Source organism: Gymnoscopelus braueri (genome assembly GCF_963280865.1).
Source record: "Gymnoscopelus braueri genome assembly, chromosome: 10".
In the NCBI taxonomy this organism is placed as follows: Eukaryota; Metazoa; Chordata; class Actinopteri; order Myctophiformes; family Myctophidae; genus Gymnoscopelus; species Gymnoscopelus braueri.
Genome location: NC_137611.1, coordinates 25,253,842 through 25,266,646, shown reverse-complemented (window position 1 = coordinate 25,266,646; position 12,805 = coordinate 25,253,842). Strand labels below are relative to the sequence as shown.

Here is a 12,805-nt window from a genome sequence, read left to right as displayed (position 1 = left end):
TCAATACATTTGGCCTGGGGTTATTTCTTCTCTGCACAAGAATACAGCATAGTAGCTAAATGACATCCTTATTCCTTTAGATGCAGCTGCCAAATTCCAGAGGAAGTCTGTGGTGAAGGATACGTGTGTTCAAGCAAGTGAAAAGATTGTTCTGACTGCTGAGCTGACTACAGAGAATGCCACCGTCAAATGGTTCAGGGATGGCGTGGAGTTGAAGGAGGGCAGCAATTATGAAATGAAAAGGCATGGCCTTACTTGTACCCTTATTGTAAAGTCCAGTGTTGCTAAAGACAGTGGGACATATTCCTGTCAAACTGGTGACGACAAAATGGAGTTCAAAGTGCAAGTCAAAGGTTGGTGAATTTGTTTTAGTATCACAAGCACTATACACACTTGTCTCTGCAGGTGGCTAATATTTTTGGGGTCTAATAAACATATCCCATGTTTCCATCTAGAGTCAACTTTGAAGTTTGTGGTGCCCTTGAAGTCTGTGGCCACAGAGCTCGGTGGCACACTTGGCCTGATGTGTGAACTGAACCAGTCCTCTGGGGATGTACTCTGGAGACAAGATGGTCGTGAGATCAAACCAGGCGGCAGGTTCTGCATCAGCACAGATGGTGCCAAGCGGGCACTCACTGTGACTGGCATGGCCAAGGAAGATGAGGGAGAATACAGCTGTGAATGTAGAAACGACAAGACCTCTGCTAAAGTCTCCTCAAAAGGTAGATTTTCATTGGTGCTAAAACACATGAAAAATGTAGAAATGTTGACATGTATATATGAGTCCAAAACTTTTGTTTTTCTCCTTTCAGAACCCAGACTTGTGAGGCTGACTACGAAGTTAAACAACGTGGTTGCAGTGGAAGGCAAAGACGCCATTTTCAAATGTAGTGTCACCCCGGCAGACGCCAGCGTTACGTGGTTCCGCAATGGTGCACCCCTCACTGCCGGGCCCAAGTATAAGATTGAACATGGCGGCACCAGCCACTGCCTCACCATTACTTCTGTCACCCAGGCGGATGCAGGGGAGATAAGCCTCGATGCAGAAGGCAAAAGCTGCAAAGCCACCCTGCAAGTGCAACGTAAGAACACGCACTGGGCGTGAATGAATACTTTATTTTTAACCCATTCAATCCGGGAATGCATCTGCATCTGTCATTTTAGATTTCAAAAATAGCAGATATACAAGCTATGCAAGATATATGGGCTTGTAGATCTGCTATATATATTTTTTTTTACATTTTAAATTTTTTAAATTTGAACTCAAATCTTTGCTTCTGGAGATTCTACAAATGTCTTCTGTTTTTCAAATGTCTTTTGAGTTTTTCTGAAAAACTCAAAATGATATGTATTTGGCCACGGACCCCCATCTCAAAATATTTTGAGTTAAAAATATTTGCTTAAACATTTTTATATTCAAAGATTTGCACACATTTTCATGATTTTTCAAAAATAGCAGATCTACAAGTTCATAGCGTGGCACTCGGTAAGTGGTTACACAGATGCGTTCCCGGTCTTCATGGGTTAAAGACAGCTGTTTTAACATGTGATGGTCTCTCTCTGCAGATGTGCCTGTGACCTTTAAGAAGAAACTGGAAAACCTGACTGCAGATGAGCAGTCTGAGGTGAAGCTGGAGGTGGAGCTGAGTCAACCGTCTTCTGAGGTCAGGTGGATGAAGAACAGCATAGTGCTGCAGTCTGGAGGAAACATGGCGATCAGGGTGGATGGAGCCAAACAGAGTCTGGTGTTTAAGAGTGCGACTTCTGCTGACCGGGGCCTGTACTCCTGCGAGACTCTGGACGACAAGACTCAGGCTCAACTCTCCGTGGAGCGTAAGATTGATTTTCCATTTCAACATTTTCAGATTTGTTTTGCATCCATTTGATTAATGTGTCACGATACAGTATGACTTACCTATGCATGCATGCTGTACAAGTAAGCGATAATGTACAATGAAACGGTTACTGAGCCGGCAAAATAAAAAGCGCCAATGCAAAGTGGAGGACCGAGACTGCCACTCCCGCATAGGGCTCTTCAGTCATAAGAGACGCTGCTCCAGACCAGACCCGTAGGATGTGCAAAACCATGGTCAACCCTGACCGACGGAGGCCTATGAGGGACTTGCCAACAAAATCACTATTTTGTATGAAATATTGAGTTAAAAGTGATTTTATTTGCTAAAAGCTTCAACATCATAGCATCATCAACAGAGGCAGAACTGTGGCCTGTTATTCAGGAATGACAGACTGCAGAATGCCTTGAATGACCTATCAGAATCAAGTATTCAACAAAGCCCTGTAATAAACTCATATTTCCTCCTCTCTTCAGTGAGAAAGATACAGGTAGTGAAGGGCCTGAAGGAAACCAAGGCTCATGAGACAGAGACAGTAACTCTGGAGGTGGAACTCAACCAGGCTGATGTTGAAGGGTCATGGACGAGGGATGGGGCCAAGATAAGAACAGGGCCCAACTGCCGTGTTACAGCTCTAGGGAAGAAGCATGCACTTACACTGTCTCAACTCAAAATGGAAGACGCAGGATTGATTGCCTTCCAAGCAGACGATGTTCATACATCTGGCAAACTCATTGTCACAGGTATGATTTTCAGTTAGTTCAGTTACGGTAGTTACTTTGTCGTGAAGGCAGTGCAGGTGCTCATCCAGGCTCTTGTCATCTCCCGCCTGGACTACTGCAACTCCCTTCTTGCTGGTGCCCCGGCGTCTGCCATCAGACCTCTGGAGCTTGTTCAGAAAGCTGCAGCTCGTCTGGTGTTCAACCACCCCAAGTTCTCCCACACAACTACCCTTCTCCGTTCTCTACACTGGCTCCCTGTAGCGGCTCGCATCCAGTTTAAGACCCTGGTACTAGCCTATAGGGCAGTGAAAGGAACAGATCCTTCTTACCTCCAGGCTATGGTCAAGCTTTACACCCCTGCCCGACCACTTCGGTCTGCTGCCTCGGGGCGACTGGTTGCCCCGTCGCTCAGAGGTCCTTCTGGCCGATCTACACGGTCACTGCTATTCTCTGTTCTGGCCCCACAGTGGTGGAATGAACTCTCCACTGATGTCAGGACAGCAGAGTCACAGCCCATCTTTCGCCGCAGGCTGAAAACCCACCTCTTCAGGAAACACTACCCTGACCCTTCCTCTTAGCCTTGCCTACTTGCTGCCAATTATTTGTATGAGCTCTTGTTTTATTGGATCTTGTTTATTTGACATACTTATTTGTTTTAGCTCTTGCTCATTTGATTTTCCTATTTGTCTTATCTGTTTGAGAAAGTAGGTAGCTGATATATTGCACTTTTTACCTTCGCGCTAGCCGCTAGGTATGCTCTTAGTTGCTTGTTTTAGAAGAGAATGCACTTCTGGAGAGTAGTAGTTTTCTTGCCTACCTATGTTGAATGCACTTATTGTAAGTCGCTTTGGATAAAAGCGTCTGCTAAATGACTGTAATGTAATGTAATGTGTTGGACTTATGGACCATTAAATGTTGCTTTTACAGAGCCTCCTGCCAAGATCTCTAGCCCTTTGACGAATATCAGTGCACCCGAAAAGGACAAAGTCACTTTTGAGTGTGAGGTATCCAGAACCAATGCGGATGTTAAGTGGTTCAAGGTGAGAAATCATAATTCAGGTCTAAATATTTAACCCTGAAGCATGACAGGACAAAATAGACACTTGTGTAGACTTGTCTTTCTTTATATTGTTTTAAAGAGGAACTAAACCCTAGCCCATATTTGTACGTTTTCTGCCTACTAAGGGTTAAAAATAATCTAAAGAAGAATGATTTTGGGTACACTGTGATGTTGGCAATGTAGCTGCAGCTAATAAAATTAATAATAATGGTCTTGTTGTATGGAGGTGTTGCAATGTGATCATGCCAAATGGCAGTTTAAATAATTAATAGTATTGTCAATGCTTGTACACTGACATACCTAAAACAAACACCCCACTAGCTCTAGCTGTATATCACAATGTCCCAAGTTTAGCCTAGCCTTTAGATGATTTTACCCTTTAGATAGCAGCAAATTGACAAAAATGGCCATGGGTTTAGTTCCTCTTTAAAAGGGCATTTAGCTCATATCATTGCTTCAATTACAATTGCTCCACAGGATGACATGGAGCTAAAACCAGGGAAGAACATTGGCATCCACTCTCAGGGCCGCAAACGCACCCTGCTCATCCACAAGTGTACCCCGGAAGACCAGGGCACTTACATCTGTCGCACTACTGATGACAACACATCAGCCAAGCTCACCATTCATGGTACTTGCCATTATATGACACCATCAACTTTGGTGCTCTTTCCCTTTTTCAAAAGTATTAGTTAATAGTGATTCTGTATAGAGCACCGAAGTCCTGACGTGACTCATTCATCCCCAGGTTTGCGGAAGTAATTTCTCTATGGAGAATAACATTGGGTCATCTTAGAATCGTCTCATATAAGAATTGTGGTCCAAAAATAAACACCGCGTGTCGGCGTTATTGTCAGGGAGGGGGTTCTGTATCGTTTATGATAGTCAGTCACTTATATTTGATACAGTCTGTTTCTGGCGAAAATGTAACTAATTCGGCGGAAGTAACATTAGCGTTTTCTCACCGTCAGTTGATGCTTCATATCCATAAGAGTCAACACGCCGGGGTCATTTGTTTATTTTTGGAACACAGTTCTTATTGGACGCGATATTAAATACGTCTATGGGATTCAGAACGGGGGTGGAAAACTGCGAACCAGGTAGACAAACAAAGGATGTGTAAATGACGTCAGACTTCGGCGGTCTATAGTAGAAAGGCTTAAGCATGTGTTCCCTTCCAGCAAGAGATATTAAGATTGTGAAGAAGCTAGAGGATGTGGAGGTGACGGAGAAGGAGAGCGCTGCGTTTGTCTGTGAAATCTCACATGATGAAGTGGACTGCCTGTGGTACAAAGGAAGCACCAAACTCAAAGCTGGTGACAACATCAAGATGAGACAAGAAGGTGAGGCACAATACAAAGAATACACTACAGTCCCTGTGTGTTATCTTTTATTGTTGATAGACATATTCTTACAAATTGTCTTCTATGGCCCCATGCAGGTAGAACCTATGTGCTGCTCTTTACGTCTGTTACTCCAGAGGATGTGGGTGAGATTAAATTCACAGCTGACAAAGCCTCTTCAACAGCAAAACTGAAAGTGAAAGGTAAACAAATTCAGTCTTTTCAGCTTGGCTTCATGTCACACATTGCATCATGTGCCAAGCAGTTGTCTAATATGCACGACATCATACAGCAACATTTTTATTTCACATTGAGTTAATAAAACAATTAAAGTTTGCTTTTGGTTTCGTGAAATTACATAATTTCCTTTTTCAGATTAGTTTATTGACAATGCTTATAGATGCAGGAAGCAAATAGATCATCTCTATCTATCCAACTTGACTAAAGGAGTCAGGCAGTCACATTAGATTATACGTAATTTTTAAATCATAATTACTTTGGAATTCTGACCAATTTGGTGGCAGTCAGGTAACTAAATCAACTACTGTGTGGCATGTAGTAGAAATAGCAATGCTTACATGCAACATACAGTAATATTTATAAATACTATTATTACCTGACTTTTCAAAGATAGTGTGTTCTTGCTCAAGTAGGTAATTTGATGTTCCAGTCTGACAACGTTTTAGTCAGGTCAAGTAAGATATCCATTTGCAGCCTGCATTTATGACTGTTATCCGTTCAGGCCTTTATGCCTCATTGGGATCTGATGGCAATGAGAACAAAATTCTTTTTTGTGCTTTTCTTTTGAAAGTTATTTTTTCCAGCATTTTTTGCTTTATTTCTGAGACAGGAAAGTGTAGAGAGAAGAGAAATCTAAAGAAATATTGTCAGCGTATCATATCCTGACAAAGACTTATTGTGGTGGTCTGTGAAAATTAATGTAGTGGAAGGAAATATCAGCACTGATGGATAAACCACGTGGTGCACAAGGAGCATAATGGTCTGTAGTGTAAGCCTACTGGCTGAGCCACCAGACACCCAGGAACAAAATGCTTTTTGAGGTGTGCTGTTCTCTGATATTATTTCTCAAGAACATCTGACTTGTTTTCCTTGGGATTCAGCTGTCTTGTCTCAGAAAAGGTGGTGGTGCAGCTGCAGCACAATGGTTAGGTACTGGGTTCAAACCACCTTTCTGTGTGGCGTTAGCATACTCCCATCAGTGCCCTTGACTGAAATACTGGCATTAAAACTGTACTCTGGCTGCTCACTGTTCCTTAGTATGGGTCAAATGCAGAGGACAAATTTCCCCAAGGGAACAATAAAGTATATCAACTCAAATCAAAACTCATCAAGTGCAGAATCTTCTTTTGCTAATTGAAGTTCAAGAAATTGGTTTCTTCTGGTAGTCTCAGCTTCAAAGTATTTCAGCCACGGGCGAACTTAAAAAATACAGTATATAAGTAATACTCTAAAACAAATTAGAGCCTCAACATGTTGGGGATGTGGGTTTCACAAGAAATCTGTCCTCAGACTGACTTGGGTCTAAACCCATCTACTAAGCCAGTGTTCATTTTGAGACATTACACTTTCATGCCTAAAAAGGATATGGCATTCTGGAATGCTTCCCTTTTAGCTTTCTAAAACTAGAGGTTCGGGCAGCTCATAGTTAAAAATACTTGCATTGAGTTGCTCACCCAGCGCATGAGGCGAATTCACCCCTTCTTCCGGGTTGGAAAATGTGATGGGCGTAGCCTATTTGGGGCCACTATGACACGTTTTGCGCCACAGAGGTGTGCAGCCCCGTTTTCGCTCGTTCATGTACAGTGGCCCCAGCCGTTTTAAGCTGCAGTACCTATGAATGGCCAGCATGTCCAATGCGCTTCAATGCAAACACTGGGTTCTGGGGGCTTGGGGCAGCTACACGGCCCTCACATCTACATCCCATCGCTGATCCGACTGATATTCCCATATATGGAGATCTCTGTATCTGTCAGTCCTTGTCCCTTTCATGCCCATATGTGGAGATGTCTGTATCTGTCAGTCCTTGTCCCTTTTATGCCCATATATGGAGATCCCTGATGCCATCAGCATATGCCCATATATGAGCATGTCCCCTTTTGTGCCCATATATGGAGATCCATGATGTCATCAGTATATTCCCATATATGGACATGCCACCTTTTGTGCCCATATATGGAGCTGACTGATTTGTTTGCACCTGATGCCATGATGACACATTGAGGCTAGACAACACACTCCATAGTTTCAGCGTAGCTGCATGGGAACTCTTTATATATGGTTATGGCTGAGTCATGGTGACATGAGCGTGACAACGTACCCTTAAGCCAATTTTGATATAGGATCTATCTAAATAAAATAAAAATATAAATGGAAATATCCCCCACGTGACTTCAGCAGGGTTTATTATCCCTCTACCTTATTCAAGACTTCTTCACAGAAGAGAACATTCTGATTATTTGGCGCCTTAAAGTGGCTTTAAGAGTTGTTTTGCGGAATTATAGGTATTATGTATTATTGCTTCCATAGATAATGAATTGTGCTTTTGGCCCTCGATCGACTTATCGTGATGTTCTGTATGTGTGACATGTATTACTTATAGTTAGGTTTCTTGGACAGATTTGGTTACTTGTTTGGTTATTTGGTTATTTGTTGAACTGAGGTACGATACTATACTATGCTGCTCGGTGTGGTGAGCTGTGACGTCGTTACATTTGTGGTGGGCTTGGGTTCGGTTTCCTGACTTGTTTGACTTGGTTATATAGGTTTGTTGACCTGTGGTTGTCTAAGATGTTTGAATGTTAACTTTCCTATTAAATGAGCCGGGATTTATTCAGATAGTTTGAGGTCAGTGGAGGTTCAGTGGTAGAAATATGTATTTTATATCAATTGGATAAATATAGTAAATAATTTCACTCTTTACCTGTAATTGCTTTTCCTTGTCGTATTAACAGCACATTTTAACTCTTTCCTAAGCTGATGTAATGTACTGTATATGAGCAGCTTAATGTAACATGTAATTACACCACGCTTGCCACTTAAGTAAGGGCAGTAGTAAGGGCGGAAGGATGGTCCATCAAATGCAATGATTTCGTTTTTTACAGTTATTAGACCTGCGTACTATGGCTCTAAGATGATTTGGACTTGATCATTCTCTGTCCTTAATATTGTGTTAGTTTGGCTTTGACAATGCGTTTGGCATTGGCAGTCTATTGCATCCATGATAATGCTAATGATAATGACTATGGTGATTGATACTATACGGTGTTGTTGTTACTGTAGAGCTGCCTGTCAAGTTTGTGAAGCGGCTCAGGGATAAGATAGCCTTGTATACGCATCGCGGCTACCTTGAATGCCAAGTGTCTCGCGCCAGTGCGAAGGTCAAGTGGTACAAGAACAAGAAGGAGGTCCAACCCAGCAAGAAGCATGAGATCAGAAGTGAAGACGTGTACCGCTATCTCACCATCAACGACGTCGACGCAGGCGATGAAGACACCTACACCTGTGACGCCGGCGATGACAAGACATCCTGTAAACTGCTTGTGGAAGGTAACCCCGGTGGAAGATGACCGAGATCTTTTGAGGACTATTGCAAACATGGTGTTTGGGTTAGCTCACATGTCCATTTACATGGTCAGGTGTAGGGCATTTATGTATGTATGTAAATGATATACTATATGAATATGAGTTCTTCCAAAAAATCTTTGATTTCATGCCATCAGACTAATAGGTGCCTAAAAGATAGATCAAATAGATCCTTATCTATTTGTCTATCTGTCTGTCTGTCTGTCTGTCTGTCTGTACAGTAGCATGGTGAAATATGTGAACACATTTCTGCAACTTTGGTGTCCTGACCTAAAAGATAAATGGCATCAATAATAATAAAATAGCACTTACTATGTTTAATCATTTAATTTACAAGAAAATAAACAGCATTTAAACATACCTCAAGCAAGAAAGCTTTATTTGTTATAAAACCTCATTCACAGCTGGTTCTGTAATTAACTCAATGCCTACGGCCAGAGCAAGCAAAACAAAACAAAAACCAGCTTCATGCCATTACAGGGTCATTCATCTACTGTATAACCTTTCCACTGAATTCCTGGCTGGCAAATACCCATTATAAGTACGTCAAGTATGGTGGTGAGGTGAGGGTTACAGGCTAAGTAAGGTCCATTGTGAATTCTTTACTGTGCAAAATGGTACACAAAGTTGCAGAGTCTTCACATTTTCTTTGCCACAGAAATAATATGACAAAGTCATATATTTACAGTATATATATATTTACAGTATATATATATTTACTGTGTGTGTGTGTGTGTGTGTGTGTGTGTGTGTGTGTGTGTGTGTGTGTGTGTGTGTGTGTGTGTGTGTGTGTGTGTGTGTGTGTGTGTGTGTGTGTGTGTGTGTGTGTGTGTGTGTGTGTGTGTGTGTGTGTGTGTGTGTGTGTGTGTGTGTGTGTAACCCTATGAAAAGAAGGTATATACACATCCCCACACAAACTTTACAACTTTTTTTCTGGAAGCACTGCATGGTCTGCACCTTCAGCTTAAACCCTCCTCTATCTATGGCCTCTCCAGAGCAGTCTATCAGCATTGTGCGGGAGCTCAGTGCAGTAGAAGTGACGGAGCCTTTCGCTGCAGTCTTCGAAGTGGAAATCAGCATGGAGCTGGTGAAGCCTCCCTTATGGGCCCTGAACGGAGCTGCTGTGCAGGAGAGCGCTGACGTGGAGATGGAGAAAGAAGGCACCATGCACCGACTCACATTCAAAAAGACCAAAGCATCCATGACAGGCCCTGTGCAGTTTACCGCTGGCAAAAGCAAGTGTGTGGCCCAACTCACTGTCAAAGGTAAAAATGAGAACTTGAAAACAGGTAAATGTAAAAAAAAGCATGAATCATGTTTCTGTATAATCTGTATGCTGACAAAGGCTTAACATGATCATGGTGGTGGTCTGTTAAAAATAATGTAGTGGAAGGAAATACCAGCACATGGCCATTGTCAGCGTTTGAGAAGTGAAAAGTAACACAATTATTATTTGTTTCTCTAGAGCGCCCTCTTGAGGTTACAGAACCCATTAAAGAGGTGAAGGCGAAGGAGAAAGGCTCAGCTACGCTGAGCTGTAAATTCTCTGCCGCACCCAAGGCGGTGAGCTGGTTCAAAGGTCAAACACCTCTGACAGCATCAGACAAGTACACCATGAAGCAAGACGCAGTGAGGGCTCATTTGACCATCCAGAAGCTGACTGGAGAAGACAGTGGACAATATCGCTGTCAGTCTGGACCTGCTGCAACCAAAGGCACACTCACTGTGGAAGGTATAGTGTGTGAATCCCTTTGTATATCATTGGCTTATTTGGATGTTTAATGGGGCCCCTCCCACAAACTTTGGAAGCCAATCAAAATGGAATCTGAAAAATAGGTTGAGCACATGACTCCAGACATAATGTATGCCAATTTGCGGGAGTTAAGGACACAATCTGTAGATGTAGTAGCAGAAAGTGTGTTTTGTAAGAAAACAGAACAGATGCAGATTGTTCTGAAACTTGGTGGAAGTGATCAGTAGGCTGCCCTGAAGAGGTCATTATTTTGGATAGAAAGGTCAAAGGTCAAGGTCAAAATAAACGGTTGGGATTTCCAGGACACTTGGTGGGAATGATTAGTTGGCTGTGTGTAGTAGATAAGCTTTGGGTCAAAAATGTTAAAGTTCAAGGTCACTGTCAAGGTCTAGGTCAAAATGACATAATCATAGGTACGGAGAGGCACTCCCGGGTCCTTTTTTTTTTATTGTCATTTGTTTTCTCCTGATCAGAGCGTGAAATAAAGATCACCAAGCACCTGGTGGACACTGAGGTAGATGAAGATAGTGATGCCGTGTTCACGTGTGAGATCAACTATGCAGATGAAGAGGTTCACTGGCTGCTAAATGACAAGGGGCTCTGTACCAATGAGGTCAACACCATCACACATGACGGAAAACTGCACAAACTCACACTGAAGAACTTGGCGCCTCAAGACGGTGGCACCATCACCTTCACAGTCCGCAAGGTGAAAGAATCTGTCACGCTAAAGGTCAAAGGTAAGAACTGGATTCATTACTTAATTAACCACTTAAGCCCTTTTTATTATTTGCCTTACAATGGTATGTAGCTGATCTACAAGCTCAATGTGACACATTGTGAGCTTGTAGTTCAGCTATTTTCTCTGTTTTTGATCAGTTGTGAACATTTTGTGAATATTTTTGAAATTCTTTAGACTATAATGACATGCCCAAAACAGGGATGCCAGGTTGAAAGCGTTGTGAGTAAGGAAGTGCGAACCAAACATTTACCTCAAACTCGCTCAACTTTCTCACTTAACTCTCCAGAGAAACGTGCAGTCTTCCTCAAGTCTCTGGACGACGTTGTCGGAGAGGAGAAAGGCATGATAACCCTGGCATGTGAGGCTTGCAAGCCCAGGGTGACCCCCATGTGGAAGAAAGATGGTACTGTCCTAAAGGCTGGACCTAAGTATGAGCTCCTACACACAGGCAAGTCCTTGGGACTGATCATTAAGGACGTCACCAAGGAAGACGCAGGAGAGTACACCTGCGACCTGGGAACTGAGGTGTCCAAGTCAAAGGTCACCGTGAGAGGTTGGTATTATTTGACGTCAAATTCATTTCGCAAGACATTTGTTGTGTGTTGCTATATCACCATTTTATGCACCATGTTTTGCTACCAAAATGTTTCGACGCCTTAGTTATTATATGTTCTGTCCTTCATGTTAGAAATTGGCATCGGTATCACCAAATGGCTGAAGTCGGTGGAGGTGAACGAAGGGGAGTCGTGTGGATTTGAGTGCATCCTGTCTCGGGAAACCACTGACAAGTTTTCATGGACGCTAGTCGGCCAAACCATTACAAATGGAGGACGCTTCACAGTCACCACTAAAGGCCGCAAGCACATGCTGACCATCACGGACGTCACCCCTGCTGACGCCGGTGAGGTGACCTTCAACATTAATGACCTGAGCTCCAAGACAACATTAGCAGTTGAAGGTAAGATATCTGTTCATTTAAAGGACCATAAATAAAATGTTACCATAAGGGTCAATGAAGTGGTCACTGACAAAGGTAAAGCAATTAATATCCTATGGACTCTTGTTGCAGGTAAAGCGTCATCTGTGTCAAAGGGACTGCAAGGCGTTAGTGCAAGCCATGGGGACGATGCAGTGTTCATCTGTGAAGTTACACAGGCTAATATGACTGTAAAGTGGTCCAAGGACGGCAAGGCCATCAGGAAGAGTGAGAAGTATGACATCAGCCAAGAAAATAAGGTCATGAGGTTGACTGTCCACAGCGTCACCGCTCAGGACTCTGGGGAGTATAGCTGTGAGGTCATTGGAGGAGCCACCACCAAGGGCAAGTTGGAGGTCAAAGGTAAGACTCAGATGATTGCTTTTAGGCAATCATCAGGCCTGTTTTCATCTTGGGCAAGTGTTGAACGTTGACCATTAGAATACTTTAAATAAAATTTATATGGTAACATACAGTATATAACTGCACACTTTACAGTTACCACTTTACAGTTACTTTCCTTTTTACATTTCTGTACTGCATAGCATCCCCAAATCTGAAACAGAATTTTATCATTCTGCATTAGGCAAGGTGGTGTTTAACAATGTAGTGTATGCTTGACAGTGTGGTTTAAGATTGCTGAGTTTGGGGCATGTTGCATTACACGTACAAACAACCAAACACAAACAACAACCAACACAAACACAAACAACATTGTGTGACTGGGTAGAGTAGTTACAGGCGTGCAACGTC

General features: G+C 42.7%; 1 protein-coding gene across 2 annotated transcripts in view; it reads left to right on the top strand.

Annotated features, from left to right (window-relative positions):
- obscnb (obscurin, cytoskeletal calmodulin and titin-interacting RhoGEF b) overlaps positions 1-12,805 on the top strand; it is a 90,999-nt gene that overhangs the window by 19,151 nt on the left and 59,043 nt on the right. For both annotated transcript variants that reach the window (XM_080440729.1, XM_080440728.1), the window contains exons 16-31: positions 81-353; positions 456-722; positions 813-1,082; positions 1,567-1,833; positions 2,330-2,596; positions 3,503-3,615; positions 4,113-4,266; positions 4,817-4,978; positions 5,077-5,181; positions 8,279-8,545; positions 9,577-9,846; positions 10,047-10,313; positions 10,808-11,074; positions 11,363-11,629; positions 11,765-12,034; positions 12,146-12,415. In XM_080440729.1, coding sequence (XP_080296855.1) covers positions 81-353; positions 456-722; positions 813-1,082; positions 1,567-1,833; positions 2,330-2,596; positions 3,503-3,615; positions 4,113-4,266; positions 4,817-4,978; positions 5,077-5,181; positions 8,279-8,545; positions 9,577-9,846; positions 10,047-10,313; positions 10,808-11,074; positions 11,363-11,629; positions 11,765-12,034; positions 12,146-12,415 — 3,756 coding nt within the window. The remainder of the gene's footprint in view (positions 1-80; positions 354-455; positions 723-812; positions 1,083-1,566; positions 1,834-2,329; positions 2,597-3,502; positions 3,616-4,112; positions 4,267-4,816; positions 4,979-5,076; positions 5,182-8,278; positions 8,546-9,576; positions 9,847-10,046; positions 10,314-10,807; positions 11,075-11,362; positions 11,630-11,764; positions 12,035-12,145; positions 12,416-12,805) is intronic.